Source organism: Thermobia domestica, chromosome 4 (assembly GCF_964235325.1).
Source record: "Thermobia domestica chromosome 4, izTheDome1.hap1.1, whole genome shotgun sequence".
In the NCBI taxonomy this organism is placed as follows: Eukaryota; Metazoa; Arthropoda; class Insecta; order Zygentoma; family Lepismatidae; genus Thermobia; species Thermobia domestica.
In genome coordinates this window covers 14,240,351-14,261,890 of record NC_137457.1, presented here as the reverse complement: position 1 = coordinate 14,261,890, position 21,540 = coordinate 14,240,351, and the positions used below count along the sequence as shown (strand labels likewise).

At 36.5% G+C, this 21,540-nt stretch overlaps 1 protein-coding gene across 3 annotated transcripts in view; it reads right to left on the bottom strand.

The window, feature by feature from the left end:
- Positions 1-13,067: 13,067 nt before the first annotated feature.
- LOC145683733 (uncharacterized) overlaps positions 13,068-21,540 on the bottom strand; it is a 114,896-nt gene continuing 106,423 nt past the window's right edge. For all 3 annotated transcript variants that reach the window (XM_081755253.1, XM_081755254.1, XM_081755255.1), the window contains one exon: positions 13,068-14,010. In XM_081755253.1, coding sequence (XP_081611379.1) covers positions 13,943-14,010 — 68 coding nt within the window. In that variant the 3' untranslated portion in view covers positions 13,068-13,942. The remainder of the gene's footprint in view (positions 14,011-21,540) is intronic.

Here is a 21,540-nt window from a genome sequence, read left to right as displayed (position 1 = left end):
TAGCACTTGAGCTACTTCGCTCGACAAGTGTTCGTAGAACTCATTTCGGCGGAATGTATAGAATTTGTGTATCACATTGCCTGTTTCTTGATTTTCAACGAACTTAAAAAAATCGTTACTGAATTTTCTGTTTGTGTGTCTGTCTGTCTGTTATTTAAAAGTTTTTCAATTTTGAACCCTGCATTCGATAGAGCATCAAAACCTATAAGAGAAAGTGATTACCAGAGATTTAAAGAGCCATATCTCGGGAACTGTAAGTCATAGAGAGATTATATGAAGGGTAAGGGGAAAAAAGAAGGAATGTCACAAATCTGTATTTTCGAGAAAACGGCGTTTTAATATTGAAAGCCGCGTAAAAAAGAATAGGGTTAGTCAAATATTTTGCCCTTTTCTACATGGATATTTTTAGATCTACGCATGCATACATACACAGTCGAATAGTGCCAAGAGTCACCAACACATAGGAGAAAGTACCTGATAAAGCACACACATGGACATTCCTTGTTTTTTCCCCTTACCCTTCATATTAGTGTTGATCAATGCCTAACAGGATGGCAAATATTTTGGTATCAAATAGTAACCGGTGTCCACTGTCCAACTGGCTTGAACAGTGGCCAGTTGGATAGTGGCCATCAACAAATATCGGCAATAAAATGTTTAACATTGTATTAGGGATTGATTAACACTAATATCATCTCTCTATGACTTATCGTTCCCGTGATATTGGCTGAAAGAGTTCGAATTTCTAGATATTTAAGCAGCCATATTTCGAGAACTGTAAGTCATAGAGAGATTATATTTTGCTAATTTTTGCGAGAAAGAGAAGAAGGTGCGAAAAAAAGGATTTTTCTTTTATATTTAGGAACAGTGACAGTTATCCTTCCCGCTCCATCTCTCCATACTTTTAAAGTTCATTCTGACACTGATCTTGAAGCATTCTCAACTGAATCAACTTGATTTTGTGTCGTTTTGTCATCAAAGATTTATTCAATAACATATCAAAAGTATTTTCGGAAGCAAGATACAGAATTATAACGTAGTTTCGTGAATGAGAAATAGGTGTGTTAATGGTTCTGACATCAGAATTGTGACATTTTACAATTGGACCTTGTGGTAATGTGTGTAGAGAGATGGATTTTTTTTTTGTAGTAAAACTTTTTGCATGTGAATGGCAATAAAACAAACAATAAAATATTCTTTTATTTACTTCATACGTAACGACTGGGTTAATACAATTGGATAGTTTCTCTCAATCAATATTTCTATAAAGAACTCATTTGTTGAATCATATATGCTATTAGATTATAAATAAAGACCAGTGGATGTGGCAAAATACCACAAGTGCGAATTTCCAATTTTACAAGAAATTGAAAAAAAAAAGGAAATTTATTGTGTTCATTGGCCATACAGTATTTAGCATTTTTGGTTGTTTCTGAAATATTTGCTCATATTTCTAACGGGAATGAAATCACATTGTTTATTGTTACTATAGAATACTGATTACCTGTGATATATCGAATGTAAATTCACAATCGGATGTGGTATAACTAACAAAATAGATCAAAAGTACTGCTGATATTATTGTGAATTCCGATGTGGTGTGTGTTTAACCCTGGAATACACATCGGGGTACTGCAGTACCCAAGTAGTTATACTAATCGCCACTGCGGCACTATTTTCACGCCTATTGGTTCGTACTTCCGTGTATTCTCATTTCAGAGAAAGACATTCCGATTGTATTTGCGAGGCCATTTCTTTCGTTTCAGTATAGATGATAAATATGGGGTGTAGTTCTACAGCAGGGGCGTCATTTAGGGGGGCAGGAGGGGGCAATTGCCCCCCCCAAGAGTTTGAGGAATACATATACTTTAATAGATTGCCTACTAATATACTAGTACAAAACGTGAAAGTCTTATGTCGGTGGTGCTCTTGCCCCCCCCGAAGCAAAGTCTGAAATGACGCCCCTGTTCTACAGTAATTTATATGTGTGTTTATGTTTGTGAAATGCAGTATTGTTGAGTTGAGTTGAGTTTGAGTTTAACGTTCCGTTCAGCAGCGAGGCTATATGAGACGAGGGCCTACTGATTAACGTGGAATCCGAACCACATGAGCTCCCGCCGGGAAACCAGTATTGTTGAAAATCGTTTTAGATACTTTACGTGAGTTTATGTAATACAACAACATATCCATAAAAATGCTATCATACGTTAAAGTCGTACTACGTCGCTTTGGAAAATCGTATTAAATGAAATTGGTCACATTTGAAAAAAAAATAATTTTGTGCATGTCAACAATGGACAACAATGTCAAAAAATGGAGGGGATTAAATACACAAAAAGAAAATTCACTCGTGTTTACCTTTGTGATTAGTCGAAATGGATTCATTGTTGAACATTCAGCACGTAGTGACTGTTTCTGCTGGAGATCACTTGGGAAGGTTTATATTTCTGTACTATTATGCCGTAATCAGGGACATACGCAGGGGGTGGGTCCTGGAGGCCGGACCCTCCCCCCGAAATCCGAACTTTTTTGTAAATTTAGTCTAATTTTAGGAGCAATTTTACAATTTTTATTATAATTTAGCCTGAAATTGTTTCACTCCCCCCCGAAAAACTTTGGACCCCTCCCGAAATAAATTCCTGCGTAAGTCCCTGGCCGTAATGTACTAACGTAAATTTATTTCCTTTCGTTGCTGTTAAAGAATAAGTTTTAAGGAATTATGGCGACCCTACAAGGACGAAGCTGAAGGATTTCGGAATATCACAGCACGGAGAGTCTGGTGAAAGTTTAGCGTGTCTTCAAGTTTCAACATCAAGCGTCTACACACACGTCAATTTTGAAGCAGTGAAGTGATTTTTTTTTATTCTGGCTGCATATATGGTCAAAGGAAAAGCCATTCAGTGAGACCATCTGTAAATGTTGGACTTGTGGGACAAGTGGTCTCCGAGGTCGCCTGATTTGTAGGACTGTGACTTATTTTTATGGGGTTACATTAAGGATTGTGTCTATGTACCCTCATTGCCTCAAAACATGCAAGAAGTGCAAGTTCGTATCAGTGTTGCCATCCAGTCTATTTCATCTTATATGTTGGAGTGTGTGTGGTGTGAACGGGAATATCGTCTTGATGGCTGCGTCACCACTCGTGCGGCCCATATTCAATGTCTATGAGTTGTAGTAAAAATATTTGAGTGTCTCTTTCAAATGTTACAAATTTCATTTAAATACTATTATTCACAGCGACGTAAAAATACAGTTTTCTACCCTGTAGCCTTGTAACTACTATCGGACGGAAATTAGCGAGTGTTTGGTCGTTGAGTGATGCTATCCATCAGCGCCAACGGGATTAAGGTGAACTATTCATTCCTCGTTTGAAGTTCAGTAAAAGACACAATATAATTGGTTTCGAATTGGTGCGGTGTAGGTGAAGGAGCACCTAGCAGAGGCAGAGCTTAACTGGAGATTTCGGCGCCTGGGGCGAGGTAGAATTTGGCGCCCCTACCAAGGACGCCCATGTTGTAGTTACCAAGGGAGCAAGTGTAAGCGACGTTTCAAATATAGTTTCAAATTTTGCTGTAACTAATGTAAAAATTCTATTGGGTTTTCGGTATTCTGAAGTACAATTTCTTCTAGGGAGGGCGACGTCCCACCTTGCCCCCCTTGTTGGGCGCCCTTGGCCCCTACACTCTCCTTATCTAGCTTTTTCTTTTCTTTTCTTTCTTTTTTTACTATAAAAGAAGTAGATTTTGTTGTGCTACGCTGAATTTTTATCAAGTTGGTTGGACAGACCATTGCAAAATATCCTGGTGATAGAAGTAGTTGATGGAGAAATGATTCCAATAAATTCCTTCAGATTTGAAGCATTTCATATGTCAACGAAAAAAAAAAAAAACACTGTTAGTGGTCAGTCTTTGAGAAAGATGAATTTTGTTGGGTTAAGTTCTGACCCCTTAAGATTCTATTCTATAGCTGCTTCAAGTTGTAAAATATTATTCCCCTTATTTATGTTCATTTTTGTCTCTACACCCCTCTCATTTACATATTTTCATTCTCACCGTTATGATTAATCCGATTGGATAGAAAAGCGGGATTAACTGACGAAACTCATCACAATCAAAACGCTTAACACGTATTTCAACCTTCAACCGTTTCTTTCTTTGGAAACGTTCCTTCGTACACTATGTCATTACTCGGTATCTTGTATATTACATCGTTATTAAGAAATCATATATAATAACTTTTCTTAAGTAATAAGTAAAAACTTGCTACTCTTATTGAAATGTTTGACATAATATAATTTTTTTAGCACATGTATTTCCTTGCAAACGGACAATAATATTGATTTAATAGGGCACCAATACTTTTACGGGGCGCAGCGTCGTTTACTTCTTTCCAACACTTTCTTTCTGCTTGCTCGTTCGGCGCCCGAATGCTATCAGCGCCCGGGGCAACCGCCCCACTCGCCCCTCGTAATTACGGCTCTGCACAGAGGACAAATGCGCTTGAAGAGTATTCGTTGAATCAAGTGTATAGTAAAATGTAGCATGAAATACGATATGGTTACGATAGTATGAATTGTGATGTTTTACTTAATTGGTAAAGTTCTACAAAAGAATTGTTGTTTCTTCGAAATGGATAGTGGAAAATTAAGCTAATATTTAAATATTTTTCATAGCGTGTGATATTTTATGAAAATGTGGCCAAGTTACTGCATTTCTTCGATTTGTTTGATATGTATTCTACAGCTTCAAAAGGCACCTATAGAACAATGAAATGAAATGAAATTTTTGAGTTTTACGTCCCACGTTTATGCCGGTTAGGCTAAATGAGACGGTGATGATGAGAGATGAATGAAATGGTGGAATGAAGAAAGTGGGAGGAAACGGGAGAACCCCGAGAAAACCCACGCACACGGTGGGTGTTTGTCCACCACAAAGTTCACTTGGCGGGAGCAGGGTTTGAATCCGAGACCCCAAGCACCAGAGGTGAACGCTCTACCACTGAGTCACCGCAGCCCTACCTATAGAACAAGATTTAATATGATATATTTACGGAAGATCTCCTATTACCAAGGGCGCCCATCAAGGGGGGGCAAGGGGGGGCGCTTGTTCCCCATTTAGAATAGTCACCGCAAAATTTTAGAGTACATTTGAAATGTCACTTATACTTGCCTTCTCCCTCTGGAAACCACAACATGGGCGCCCTTGCCTATTACACTGTATTTCGGTAGGATAACTGATATTTTTATGTTTATATTAATAATTTAACTCATATTTTTCATATTTACCCTAAAAGTTACAATTTTGTATTTATATGGAGTATATTTAATTGTTCTTTAAAAGTCAGAATTAATATTTTGTACTTTTGTATTCAGCCCCATTCGACAGCATATGAAGAATGTGTTGCAAATTTTCTTGCTTCCTTTCCCACAAAAATATGAAATATTTCAGTTTTAAGTCCGGTGGTTAAGCCGGCTAGGCTAAAGGAGACGTTGCAGAACAGAAATAAAGGGAATTGTGGAATAAAGAAAGTGGGAGGAAACGGGAAAACCTCGAGAAACCTCATTCATACGGTGTTTGTCCACCAGCAAGTTCACTTAGCGTGAGCGGGAATGGAACAAGGGACTCCACGCACCACAGACGGAATGCTCTACCACTCAGCCACCGTGGCCCCTTCTTTCCTACAAATTTATGAATTGATTGAATGTCCGCATTTATATTTATTTTATGCATTGTTTTCTTGATATTTGCCTTAGAATATTGTTTCCTTGAAGAAGGAATAACTAGGTAGCCGATTTAATCAATTGCCACACTTTCATTGATATAGAGGCATTATTTTACTCACTAGTAAAACGAACTGATGCTAATACTCCCAACTGTGCAGCTACGTTAATTGTACGTTACATGCCAAACAAGAACAACTTTCTAAGGTTTATCTTCTCATACTCCAAGTGTGTGGGGTTTTAAGCTTATCAATATTTTAGGTATAACCACAAAATCTGTTAACCTAAAGAAATCCTTTTAATCTCTCCAAGTTCATCACATATTTATCATGAAAAAGTCAATGGATTTATTCCGTTGACGAACTCTATCTAGATAATCCCATTTGGCCCTCTATTGCAAAGAAACAGAATTTAAAAGTTTATTCGTTGAAGAGTCACTGGTAGACTAACGGAGCTGAAGGATGGGTGTACTAACATTATAATATTCTAGGGCCAACTAGTGTGATCCTCATAATAGGAAAGGATTATCACATATAGGCCTATATTCTAGGAGCATTATACACAAGGGCGCCGATCCTGGGGGGGGCAGGGGGCCCGTGTCCCCCCAAAGTTCATGTGGGCCCCCTCATTGCACTTTTGAATATACAATATTTTGCATAATTTGAATGCAATTTGTTTTAAAATCCTCATATATATGTCATCCGCATCTGAATGAGCCCCCACCCCAAAATTTACATAGAAATCGGCGCCCTTGATTACAGATTTAAGAGATCAGAAACAATTTGAATGTCAATGAAGGTTTCATTGAGAAGAAAAAACTCAGTTTCGTTCACAATGATAGTTTCCTATTAAAAGAAATTTATTTGCGATAATTAAGAGAATCAATTTGTGTGAAACGTCGTTTGTTAAATAACACAATTGCTTGTTACTAAATATAACTATTACAGTGTGGTAGGAGAGAAGATAAACGGGCCCTCGGATTTTCGGTTCAAAATTGATCACAACCTCTTCCCTAGGTCCCAAATAGTCTTTCCTGAAAATTTCAGACCGCGGAAACTTCAAAAAGGTGCCCAAAATTACTATAGAATTTACCAGATATGGGCAGGGAAGATAAACGGGCCCGCGGATTTTCGGTTCAAAATTGATCACAACGTCTTCCTTAGGTCCCAAATAGTGTTTCCTGAAAATTTCAGACCGCGGAAACTTCAGAAAGGTGCCCAAAATTACTATAGAATTTACCAGATATGGACAGGGAAGATAAACGGGCCCTCGGATTTTCGGTTCAAAATTGATCACAACGTCTTCCTTAGGTCCCAAATAGTGTTTCCTGAAAATTTCAGGCCGCGGAAACTTCAGAAAGGTGCCCAAAATTACTATAGAATTTACCAGATATGGGAAGGGAAGATAAACGGGCCCTCGGATTTTCGGTTCAAAATTGATCACAACGTCTTCCTTAGGTCCCAAATAGTGTTTCCTGAAAATTTCAGACCGCGGAAACTTAAGGAAGGTGCCCAAAATTACTATAGAATTTACCAGATATGGACAGGGAAGATAAACGGGCCCTCGGATTTTCGGTTCAAAATTGATCACAACGTCTTCCTTAGGTCCCAAATAGTGTTTCGTGAAAATTTCAGACCGCGGAAGCTTCAAAAAGGTGCCCAAAATTACTATAGAATTTACCAGATATGGGCAGGGAAGATAAACGTGCCCTCGGATTTTCGGTTCAAAATTGATCACAACCTCTTTCTTAGATCCCAAATAGTGTTTCCTGAAAATTTCAGACCGCGGAAACTTCAGGAAGGTGCCCAAAATTACTATAGAATTTACCAGATATGGGCAGGGAAGATAAACGGGCCCTCGGATTTTCGGTTCAAAATTGATCACAACGTCTTCCTTAGGTCCCAAATAGTGTTTCCTGAAAATTTTAGACCGCGGAAACTTCAGTAAGGTGTCCAAATTTACTATAGAATTTACCAGATATGGACAGGGAAGATAAACGGGCCCTCGGATTTTCGGTTCAAAATTGATCACAACGTCTTCCTTAGGTCCCAAATAGTGTTTCCTGAAAATTTCAGACCGCGGAAACTTCAGAAAGGTGCCCAAAATTACTATAGAATTTACCAGATATGGGCAGGGAAGATAAACGGGCCCTCGGATTTTCGGTTCAAAATTGATCACAACGTCATCCTTAGGTCCCAAATAGTGTTTCCTGAAAATTTCAGACCGCGGAAGCTTCAGAAAGGTGCCCAAAATTACTATAGAATTTACCAGATATGGGCAGGGAAGATAAACGGGACTTTGGATTTTCGGTTATTTTTTGGTTGTGTGGGAACTCAATTCATTTTTGCTCTTTTCGCGCCAGGGTCCATCTGACCAACTTTTCTTTTTTCTTCCTTTTTCCTCATAGACATAGAATAAATCGTCTGTCCAACAAGAAGGAAACAGACGTACTGCAATTAGCTTTAGGTTTTTCACTTTTTTGTGTATAACAAACAATATAATAAAGATTACTTTTGTTGAAACTACATGGTACTGTACTGTATAACATTATGGAATCTCTAAGTCGTTACAATATATCTATTTCATGTCGAGTGCGTTCAGTAAGCAATCTGATCTTTTTCTTTTTTTTAAGTTTCCGCGGTCTGCAATTTTCAGGAAACCCTATTTGAGACCTAAGGAAGACGTTGTGTCAGTTTGGGTCAGTTTATCTACCCTGCCCATATCAGGTAAATTCTGTAGTAATTCTGGGCATCTTTTTGAAGTTTCCGCGGCCTAAATGTTTCATGAAACACTATTTGGGACCTAAGGAAGACGCTGTGATCAATTTTGAACCGAAAATCCGAGGGCCCGTTTATCTTCCCTGTCCATATCTGGTAAATTCTATAGTAATTTTGGACACCTTTCTGAAGTTTCCGCGGTCTGAAATTTTCAGGAAACACTATTTGGGACCTAAGGAAGACGCTGTGATCAATTTTGAACCGAAAATCCGAGGGCCCGTTTATCTTCCCTTCTCATATCTGGTAAATTCTATAGTAATTTTGGGCACCTTTCTGAAGTTTCCGCGGTCTGAAATTTTCAGGAAACACTATTTGGGACCTAAGGAAGAGATTGCGTTCAATTTTGAACCGAAAATCCGCGGGCCCGTTTATCTTCCCTCCTACCTTACAGTGTAATAGTTAGATCGCAATCTTATCAGTGGTCCAATTTCTTACTTGTTTAAACTTGAATTTCTAAAAAAAAAAAAAAAAAAAAAAAACTATATTCAATCACATTGACTACACTTTGATCAGAAAAAGGAAGAGATAATGAACAAGTACATATTGTCATTGCGCCATTTTGTAGGTATTTCGTTCTGCTTCTTTCATCTCGATTGACAAAAAGTTTGAATTTGAAAATCAATAAAATTGAAACAGACAATCTTAATTCAACTACTTAAGGTATAAATAGTGTTAAGTATAATATAATTCCAACTTACAAAGATTGTCCGAACATAATTCCTTAATGTTTTTTTCAGTAATAGTTGGAATAACCTAATCCAATTCGTTAGTTTCATATCTGTAATATATATCAATATATGATGTGTGAGTTTTGAATTGACCGATTCCCCTTATAAAGTACGACATAATGTGGAGAAACGGGACATTACGGGACGGGAAAAACGGATTTCTCTTTAAATAATTACTGTCAGGTGTAAAATGTGGGAAATCTGTATGCTTCTGGTTTTCCCTTTATCAATATAAAATTTTAAAAAAGTGAATATCAAATTATTCTTCTTTATTTACCCTTTTTTGTTATCTCTCTTTCTTTTTTGATTGTTATTTTATGTAATCCACTAATGTATTAAATTTTATTGTCTTACACTATTTGTAAGTTTACACTGGTTATTGAATACGTTTTATATAATTGGAAGTCTAATATAATGTTGTAGAATATCGTACGTTACTCCTTCAACCTCTTCTTACACCGAGTGTCATATACGACACACAAAATTAGCATTATTTTTTGTTATACAGCGACAACATGGCACATAAAACACGCATATTTTTACTTGTCTTTCCTGTCGCCAGAGTTTTCGTTTCAGTATTCGTGCGCTATCCTAGTCCTAGCTGTTTTAAGTTGGTCATGTAAAGTGCAAGGAAAAATTTGGGCACGTCTTTAATTTGCCCATTTGACGTCGAGAAGAAAACCGAAAATGCCGGCCTTCTAACCCGTTACTACTAATACTATTACTACTACTACTACTATTACTACTACTACTATTATTATTATTACTACTACTACCACTTTTACTAATACTACTACTACTTTTACTATGAATCCAAATAGTATAACTTCACGCTTATTTTAATGAAAAAAGTGTTATGAAAATTTTAAAAAAAATCGGTAAATCATTTTTGAGTATTATTTTCAATCTGATTTTAATGAAAAAAGCGTTACGAAAATTTAAAAAATAAAAAAAAAATCCTTGGACCGAGTTTGAGCTCATGCCAAAACGATTTTCATTATTAGCAGGCTCGGCTATGAGGACCGACAGGGCGTTTACTTTCTGCTATATGTACGTTATCCGTGTAACGTGGGTTCCTGTCACCACGGCATGGCGCGTCCTCAGGTTGCGGAGAAGGCCTCTAGATATATAGGTTAGCAGCGAATATACTGAATAAGCAGTGGCGGACAGACGACAAGAAGTGGTCCTCCAGCTTGGGGGTTTGGGTGAGGCTAAAAACCTCATCCTGTAAACAAAAAAAAAAAGGCACTTCGCACGACCTCAGCAAAAGAAAACAGACATGACATTTGGAACATGGAATATTACAAGTCTTTATAGGGCAGGCGCGTTTAAATCTGTAATGAATGCTTTACAGAAATACAGGATGGACCTAGTTCAGGAAGTTAGGTGGAAAGAAAATAGAACTGTGAATTCTGGAAATTTCACGTTCTTTTGCGGGGAAAGAAATAAAAATCTTCAATTAGGAACAGGGCTTTTCGTTCACAAACGAATAATACCAACAATTAAGCGGTTTGAATTTGTTCCATACGTAGATGAAATTAATGGAGATTATCACTGTGGATTTAGACAAATTATCGGCCAAATATTTACTATTCGACAAATACTCGAAAAGAAGTGGGAGTATTTATTGATTATAGAAAGGCTTATGACTCGGTTAGGAGAGAAATATTATACAAAGCTCTTATAGAATTTGGAATACCTGAAACGTTTGGAATTCGCAAATATGATAGAAACTTGACAGTTGAAGAACGCTTTCCGTTGGTTCTAGGTATGATTTTAGAAGGAAAGAAAATATCGCAGAAACAAACAAACAAACAAACAAACAAAAAAAGGACACGGTTAGATAAGTATTCAAATTCTCTTGATTTAAAGCCTTATTTTTGGTAATGTTGTTAATTTATCTTTTCAAAGTCTTAGAGATAAATACGCAGTTGATTATTTTTCTTTTCTTTTGTGTGTGTGTGTGGAGGGGGGGAATGATGACCTTTTGTTTTATCTTGTGTTGTATGCGACGCTATGAAACTAACCGTTATAAAATATTATTAATAATAATCTAGAAATATCTCAAATTTTGAATCTTTTCACTTGGGTTTTATGAACATGTGACTGTGTTTTAGGTGTTGGATATTTATGTAATACACATAGGCGTACGTAGTAGGGCGACAAGGGGAACAAACCACAACCAGAACGTCGTTTCTCAATTTTTATTGGCAGAGTTCCAATGTGTCTTATGAAATATGATTGTCACTTCTCTGTGCAAAAAGAAGTAATTTATTTCATTCTTTGCATATTTGGAACGAACAAAATTTACATGAGAAAACTATTTTGTTTTACTAGTGACACTAAAGAGGTTAAGAAACATTACCTTAATAAATATGTTACAAGATTTGATCATTGTATTGTATTGCCCGTTTTTAGAGAAACCCTCCAATTGCAAGTGCTACCAAAACACTTACGAGCAGTCCATCTTTCGGTCACTCTAACCCCTTATCGTACCTTTCTTTGTCAAAGCAGATTTCCAGTGGATTGAACTGTTATTTTATTTGTAAGTTTGTTCTGTTTATAGGTTGCCATATGTTTCCATTTATTTTGGATTGAGCCACTTACGCAATATATTTATTTTCTCTACAATATATAATATTAGCTGTAGAAAAACAAGTTAATTTTGGACGTTATTTGTTGATAAGATTGAGGTAGTTTCGCTGCTGAGGTGGAAATATCCTGTATGCATTGAGAACTCTTAGAAAACTTCGTTTTATCTTGATTTCTACTTATGAACATATTCTTCTAAATTCATTAAGAGTCTTCATCCCGGCGAAATTAAATACCGCTAATTTTACAGTAATTATCTGATATCTTCAAATACATAAAAGATAATTGAAATATGGAACAAGAGCTCCCTAGACAATATTATTTTGCGTGAGGTACCGTTATAACAAGTCAGCTAGCGGCTTTCCGTTTTCAGCTGTTTAGAAATGCAAAAATAAATGCCGATTTTCAAAATGGCTCGAAATCGAAAGCAGATAAGTGAGTCGTGATAACGGTTTCTCATGTAAAATAATATTGTCTAGGGCGCTCTTGTTCCACATTTCGATTATCTTTTATCTATTTGTAGATATCACATAATTACTGTAAAATTAGCGGTATTTTAATTTCGCCGGGATGAAGACTCTTAATCATGTTATATATTACTACCTTCTCCAACAAGACAATAAATTATATCCATCACGAACTATATAAATACCAACAGCCATAAAACTCTGTGAATGGTACAAGTACATTCGTGTGTATCTACAGACTAATTGAGGTACAATATATAGAGTATAAGTGCCGTTCATTCTAGTTTGGAACTTCTTTGACCAAAATTTTACCACAGTAAATCACTTTTAGTAAATAATAAATCCTTATTTATTGATTTACTTTGCTCGGATTTTATTTTTGTATTGAGTATTATATTTTACAGTCAGTGGCATATTTACGATTTTGCTTCGGGGAGGGCTTTGCTAACTTTCGAAGGGGGGGGGCTTTGCTTGAAAATGTGAAAATTCTGCAAGATATTTCATATACTTTACTATAGTAAGTAAGATTTCGGGGGGGAAGCTTAAGCCCGGAAGCCCCCCCCTAAATACACCACTGTTTACAGTAGAGTTGTAATAATACGCGTAACATTACAAGTAGCGTAAATGTTAGACTATTTCTAAAGAAGAAATGTATTTATTTACTCATATGTTATATATTTGACATAAAATAACATTTAAAATTGAATGCTATTTGTATTGAAATCATTTCCAACACAAACACAGTTCAACATGATTTTAATAACAGTAAAGGATAACACAAAAATGCCTGTTTCAGTTTTTAATTCCAGAATTATTAAATAATATAAATCTTTTGATACTTACATACTTGTCATTAGAAGTTACAGTTTACATTATTATTTCACAGTGAACATTTTTATAGGCAAATTGTATTTATAATTCGTACATTACAATGAAAAAATATATATTACTATCAAATGTACATGTATTAATTTTCTTGTTAACGAACAAAATGAGTATATATGTTTTAATTGAATGTTGTACATTTAGATTCAATATTAATGTTTCTTTGAAGATGTTTATTGGTGCCAACACTATTAAATTCACTAGTTACTTCTTGTTTCTACTAGAGAAAACTTGCATTCTTAAGTAACTTTGAAAGTTACTCTACATCCATATGCAACAGAAGGAAATAGAGCGATCATTTAGACAAGTAATCGGATATTTCATGTGTAATTTTTTTTAAATTTCTGATTTGAGCCACGTTTTCTGCAACTGACAACTCTTTCATACGTATGTTACAAAAATGTAATGTGCAGTAAATTCTTTGAAAGTAAGAAAGATAATTTTACAACTGTTAATGTTAATTGAATTATAACTTTCCATCACCTCCCAACTATAGTTTTGTCCTTGAAATTTAAATTAAATATATTACAATTAATGTTCATGTTAATGTTGCATAAAGTCTAATTCTTTTCAGGAAATATAATGACAAATACATAAAACGTACACAATATAGCATTATTTTTTGGTTTACGATATTACAAAATGAAAAAAAAAAAAAAGAACTAAAACGAACTTCTTTGAGTCTCAAAACTATCTCTTAAATTTTGACTTAATTATATTTCACCAAGAAGCTTTAATTATGGAAACTGACAGTCCGTGCAAAACTACAGAAGCCTATCCTTTGTATCTATACTTTCTCCGAGCACTACTTCTTAAGCCAGTTTTCGGTGTTTTGATGTATCCTATAAAAATTTTAAAAAGAGAACGTTAGAAAGTGATGATAACAGTTTGACAAAACGGTTAATTTTGATTTATTAACGTTTTTTTATTGTAATTATCAATATTATTCCAGATACATCTTAATACTAGTTTCCAACAACACATCCATGCGATGATATCATAGCGCAATCATGATTAACAATACTACTACTACTACTACTACTACTACTATTACTAGTACTACTACTACTACTACTACTACTACTACTACTACTACTACTACTGGGGGGCGCGGTGGCTCAGTTGTAGAGCGTTCACCTCCTGTGCTTGAGATCCCTGGTTCGATCGCAGGTCGCGCCGTGTGAACTTTGTGGTGGACAAACACCGTGCTCCTGGATTTTCTCGGGGTTATCCCGTTTCCTCTCACTTTCTTCATTCTACCATTTTACTCATCTTTCATCATCACCGTCTCCTTTAGCCTAACCGGCATAAACGTGGGACGTAAAAACTTAAGGATTTCATTTTATTATTATTATTATTATTATTATTATTATTATTATTATTATTATTATTATTATTATTATTACTACTACTTCTACTACTACTGGTACTACTACTTCTACTACTACTGCTACTACTACTACTACTACTACTACTACTACTACTACTACTACTACTACTACTACTACTACTACTAATAATAATAATAATAATAATAATAATAATAATAATAATAATAATAATAATAATAATAACAACAATAATAATTATTTCAGTGCCGCGAACATCTTTTTGGCAAAAATACACCACGTGGTATCAGAGCACTACATTACGATGGAATAATAATACGAATGATAATAATAGTAATTATAACACAACCACACTCACAAAAACAAAAGTTTTGTACATCGGACGCCAAGGTATGGATTTGATGTTTATTATTACACAGAACCCAAATTTCGAAACCGTAGGATGGTTGTCCGTCTCAATTTAGTTTCATGGGTGAAAAACTTGTGTCCAGGGATGCGCACGAGACAAGTCGAGACAGGATTTTCCTGACAAAATTCGAGTCGAGACACGGCTCTTTCAATAGTAAAATATACATTTTTTCGAGTTCGAGACATCACTTTTACAGTACATTTTCGAGACGAGACAGCTACAAATCTTGTCTCGTGCACATCCATACTTGTGTCCTCTCTATCCAAAATCGCTCAAGTTTTCCATACATAACAAAAAAAAAAAAAAAAAAAAAGAAAAAAAAAAAAGAAAGAGAGATGGTCAATCATCCTGGAGTTTTGAAGCTTGAATTCCGTGTAACAAAATATATCGAATCCGTAGCCTAGGTCCGCTGCTCAGAATTTTTATTTATTTATTTATTTGCATTACCATATTACGTGTATTCTTCCTATCCAAACTTGCTCAAGCTTTTAGCTCATAACAAAAAAAAAAAAAAAAAAAAAAGTCACGATCGATCTTCCTGGGGTTTCGAAATTTGGATTCTGTATAACAAAATACATCGGATTCGTACCCTGGGGCCCGGTGCGCAGGACTTTCATTTTGTGTGTGTGTGTGGGTATGTAATAAATAAGGAAAAGGTTAAAAGAGGAGTACTGATATAAAACACAATGTGGATATTGTAAAAAAGTCATTTAAACAGAAATAATTCCTTGTCAACGCTGTAAAATTTATCAAGCTCTCTATCTATGTAAAACAATGAAAAGCTAAGAACACTAGTGTTAAAATTACATTTTAGCATAAATTTTCTGAACGTCATTGCTTATAAACTATCAGTCATATCTCATAAAATTTTCACTTGCTTAATACAGTAAGTCTAAAATGTCCTTAAAGAAACTGTCAATCTTTTTAAAATTTTACATTTCCAATTCAGAGAAACTAAAATGCTGCTATTTCCTATGCTATGATTCGGTACTTTAAAACCAATTATCATTAAGATAGGGATGCAAATAACCGCTCGCCCACTCGGCCGGGGCGAGTGGTTCATCAGTGAGGGCGAGTATTTAATACGAGGGTAAGTCAACTGAAAACCATAAAAGTAGAAATAAAAATCCGCATATGGCGCCAGTGAGCTGTAAGTTGGCACGCATGTTTACGATAGTATGCCGGATGTCTTCTAGGTGGCAGCAGCCGGCAAATGCACAAACACCGGCGCAACAACAGTTCCAAAATGGCAGCCCCGCTAGCCACATGCACCAGCGAGGAGCAGCGTTCTGTGATTCGGTTTTTGCGAAGTGAAGGTGTGAAGCCGATTGACATTTTTTAGGCGAATGAAGGTTCAGTATGGAGATGCGTTTGTCACAGCCACAAATCTATGAATGATGCCGGAAATTTGCAAATGGTGTTATGTCTGTGGCCGATGCTCCACGCCCCGGCCAGGCTCGGCGCGTAGTGACTCCAGAGACCATTGCAGCCGTTGAAGCCATTGTTTTGGAAAACCGCCGTGTGACAATAGACGAAATTGCAGCGGCAGGAAGTTCCACTCCGATGAAGAGGTACGCAACGCGGTGCACAAGTGGTTGCGCCGTCGCCCAAAAGACTTTTTTTTTCTGCAGGTATTCAGGCTCTTCCGAAGCGCTGGCGGACTTGCATTGAACGAGGAGGGGACTATGTTGAAAAGTGATTTACTTCTGTACCGTGTGTGACCAATAAAAAATATTTAAAAAAATAATTATGGTTTTCATTTGACTCCCCCTCGTATCATACCGAAGGTAAGTAAATGATTTCTATTGTGGGATGTAGGGTAGTAGCTTTTCTCTTGGGCGAGTAAAATTTGGTTGTTTATTTGCATCCCTGTAGTAACAGTATTCACTGATATAAACGTTACCTATTATTATTATTATTATTATTATTATTATTATTATTATTATTATTATTATTATTATTATTATTATTATTATTTGCATGCATACTCTGTCGAAATTTTTTCTGCTGATCGTAAGACTCTTCAAGCCCAAATAATCATTTCTATATTTCTCAACCCCAATAATAATAATAATAATAATAATAATAATAATAATAGGCCTAATAATAATAATAACATTTAAGTATTAACAATAAAGGTTAAGAATACTGGAATAGAATTTATCCAAAACAAAATTACATTCTAATGCAGAGTTATGTGCAATTTCAGAATTAATTATATAGACGACTGTTTCATTGCGTAACTTAGGAACCTGTGGAACAAAGAACGTTAAACTATTAAAAGTGTAGGTTGTAACAAATTGAAGAGATATGTGTTAAGCAGGCCGGTAGCCAGCCCAAAACTGTAGGGGTTCCAGTAAAAGTTAGGGAGGCCCGATCCAACCATATTATAGTTCATCACCATATTATAGTTGATTTGCAAGCCTACCGTGGAAATGTTAGGGGGCCACTAACAATTTAGGAGGCGAGGGCGGCACCCCTAGACCGCCCATGGATACGAGCCTAGTGTTAAGTATTGTCTGAATGAAACTTGGAAATGCATTTCTGAGAGCAGTGTTTCGGACCTGAATTGTCTTATGTGAGTTTTTACAAATATTTGAGATCACAGATTTTATGACGGGTTTCAAATAGCTGAATATTTGTGTGTGTGTGTGTGTTCGTGTTTCGTCATCGAATGTGTGCGAGATACTCTGTAACGTACAATTGCAAAATATAATTTTAGAAGTAAACATAGACTGGGTGTGTTTGTAGAATCTAGAATGATCCAAATATATAAACAATATTTCGTTTTCGTATACATTATTGGTTTGTAAACCGTTGCTAATGAAGAGGGATTCCATATTTCACTTAATCTGTACAGAAGTCTTAGAATTCCATCAATTGCTTAGTTATTGTGCTTATATGTTCCTGGAAAGTTAGTTTGGGGTTAAAGGTTACTTCAAAATACTTATTACTAATGACTGCCGCGATGAGTTTTCACTGATTTAAATTATGCTAAATATTCTTCATTATCGTTAAAAGCAAAACACTTACAAACATTAACAGAGAATACAGCGTTTTAATATAAATATAGGGGGTTGAAGCAGTTATGTCCAAGTTTACGTGTGGTTAGAAACTACACTATTGAACATAACCAACAGATGAATGGAGTCACACGTTGGACGTTATAAACTCCGTACATGCTAAAAAAAAAAAAAAAAAAAAAAAAAAAAAAAAAAAAAAAAAAAAAAAACCTCACTGAGATCTGTAGCAGATGGAAGGAAAGATGAACCATATTCTCCGGGGAGATAGTTGGGAACAAAGAATGGTCTGCCAGAAACACATACCTCATGCCATGTAACAATATATCTATTTTAGTGGAGTTGGATTAAGTACGTGGTCAATCGAACAAAACCGCGCAATTTGGAAGAATTGGGAGACTGCATAAACCTTCTGCTAAGTAACATGTTTATTGGCGTTACGTTCCTGGTTTATAAGGGAGTCTAGAATAATATGAAACAATAATTTTGGGGACCATGAAAAACTGTCACAACAACAACTTAAAGTAAGATAGTAATTTCCCATTCACTTTTTAGATTGAAAGCCCATTGTTTGAAATTATTGGATAAATCAAGAAAGGTGCAGAAGAACTATATAAAATCGGAACTGTACGGAACTAATTTTTTGAAAATAATAATAATAATTCTGAGTAGACCGGCTACTCATACAAAAATACTCGATGATAAGTTTGTAAGTGTTTTGTTCTTTTAAGAGCCGGGCCCCCGCTGGTAGACTAAAATCGACTAGCTTCCCCTACTGGGGGACAAGGGCGCCCATGTGGAGGTTTCCAAGGTAGGGGCAAGTATAAGCGACGTTTCAAATATAGTTTCAAATTTTGCTGTAGCTAATGTAAAAATTCTATTGGGTTTTCGATATTCCCAAGTATAATTTCCTCTTAGGGAGGCGAGCGCCCCACCTTGCCCCCCCTGATGGGCGCCCTTGCCGGGGTATTTGCAGTTTCCGAAACATATTAGAAATAAGGTACCGGGAAAAGATTTTTTATATCTCTAAAATATTTTGAAACCGAATAAGTTATTTTTTTTTCTTTTGTGGACAAATCCTGAAAATTGACTATAAAAAAGAGTTTTTTTTTAATAGACGGCTGAAGTTCATGAAGCAGACAATAGAATAGTCATCTGGTTTACATTTATTATTTTAATAACATAGATATCGGACACCAGCTGATATATTGCCTTTTATGTGACCTTAAGCAGCCTATAAACGACGTCACTAATATCAGTAGCCTTATATGTAACTACACAAAGGAAATATCAGGTTAACTAAAACAGTATTGATCATTTGAAAGTCAAAATTTAGAAGATATTTATTGTGACTTGATAATAGTACTACCAAACCCCATTGAAATACTTTGTTCTATGACCTTCTGTCTTGTTCTTCTTCTTCTTCTTTTTGACATCACCACGATAACTTTGCTATGGGAATTCTGTGCTTTCTGGTCAAATGTTGTGGCATGATAATCTCAAGGGACACTTTTGAAACTAACTTTACATCATTTGGGATGTTCTGCAGGTACCTAAATAAGTCATACTCTGATGATTCCAGGTATGGGTATAAGATGGCCGTATTAAAACTTCCCAACCGGATCTCTCAATTACTGACAGGTCGTTAAAAAAAACTAAATACAGCCTGGCGTTGTCAACGAGATATACGACATCGTTTCTGTTGACCAGTTCCGCCCTTTTCTTTCGAATTTCCAGCTCTAGTTGACGATCGATAGATCGAGTCTATCGTTATAACTGACGGCCCACAGTATAACTTTCCTGGGCGTTATTGTCAAAGATGTAATAAAATAGAGAATATGCCCATACGTATCTTCATCCTATGAACTCCTGAAGCCAAACAAACAACAACCGAACATCGTCTGAGCTTACACGTCTGATTGGCTGCTTTCGTTTCCACCCTGATGGTTGGCTCAAAACATTGCGATGTCAGTGGCGCGGAGCGGGCAAAATGAATGTGGCGAAACTGAGACGTATGAATTCACGATTTTCTTGTATGTGCAGATCCTCTATTTTATAACATCTTCGGTTATTGTGATATTTTCTATAGACTGTCGAGTTTCTCCTCACTTCGACTACGATCTGTTTAATACATTGCTGTCGAGGTTATCCACATCCCACCAATGGCTTCAGAAATTCCTCGAGTTCGTTACGTTTCAGATTGCTTTTGCAGATAGAATTTTGATCGAGTAAATATTTTTGAGTTAGACCTTGTGACACCAAACCATAGATCTTCTTTCTATACTGAACTTTCTCCAGTGTTTTAACTCGTTGGAGATGAATGTTTGCGTAATGGTGATGTCATGACTGCTTATATGTTGGTTTTGCTCGACTTTTGATGGAATATTACGTACTTTTACGTCATCGGTCGCCGACTCCGGGACATTAACATTTCCACAACGTATCAACTGAATCATTTTTTATTTGCTTCGTTTGATAACGTAGCTTGTCTGCAAATGGCACAGATTTCTTGACCGTCTTACGCGGCATTTGGGGCCTTATCAACATAACATTGTAAATGTAGCACATTTTTTTGCGGAAAGCTCACTCATCTTTACGACACAACGCGTTACATCTAATTATACGATAGCTGGAAAGAAAGAAAAGTGGCAACAGACAAATCATTCACGAACCCTTTATTGGACAATCATGAAACCTCTACAGGCCTTCAATGTAATCCCTTGCAGCATGTTGCACCCGTTGCCAGATGTGGGGAAGTCCACCAGCAGCGGTGCCCTTTTTGTTAATGTCTGCAAGAGAGCGCCCTATAGCTCGAAGTATGGCATCTCTGATGCGGACACGCATCCCTCGCAGTGGTTCTTTCATCAAAGGGAACAGACGAAAGTCACATGGATTCATGTCCGATGAATAGGGTGGATGCTCTAGAACCTTCCACCCCCATCGTGCAAACAGGTCCCTCACAACACCTGCGTTGTGACAACGGGCGTTGTCATGCAAAACAATGGGTGGATCCCTGATGAAGTTGGGTCGTTTCCTGTGGAGTACAGGACGAAGATGTTCTTCCGGAAACCTGCGGTAGTACACTGCATTGACGGTCTGGTTTGGAGGAACTGCATGCCGTAAAATGACACCCTGTACATCGTATGCCACTATCAGCATTACCTTCACATTCCCAGGTTCCTGACGCAGGTTCTTGGGTCGGGGAGATGATGGGTGCTGCCATTCATTTGATGGCGCTTCAGTTCTGGCTCATACGAGCGCGCCCATGTTTCGTGAAGTGCGATAACCCTGTCCAGCACATCCAGTAGTTTCAACTGGGAGATGTTGAAAGGCATTAGACCCGTTCTATACTCACACACTCCGATGTTTGAGACACTGACGACTTCCCGTTCAGAAAACGTTCAAACGTTTTAGAATATCTGATATTGTGTTGCTCAATACAAGAAATAAACCAACAAGCTATTTATTTTTACATCTCTAAATGTTACTAACTATTAGGGGTAATCAGAAAGTAAGGGTACAACCGATACAGTCAATAACAGATGTATTAGGATATTTATCGACGTAGTCTCCGTATCGGTTAAGGCATTCGTT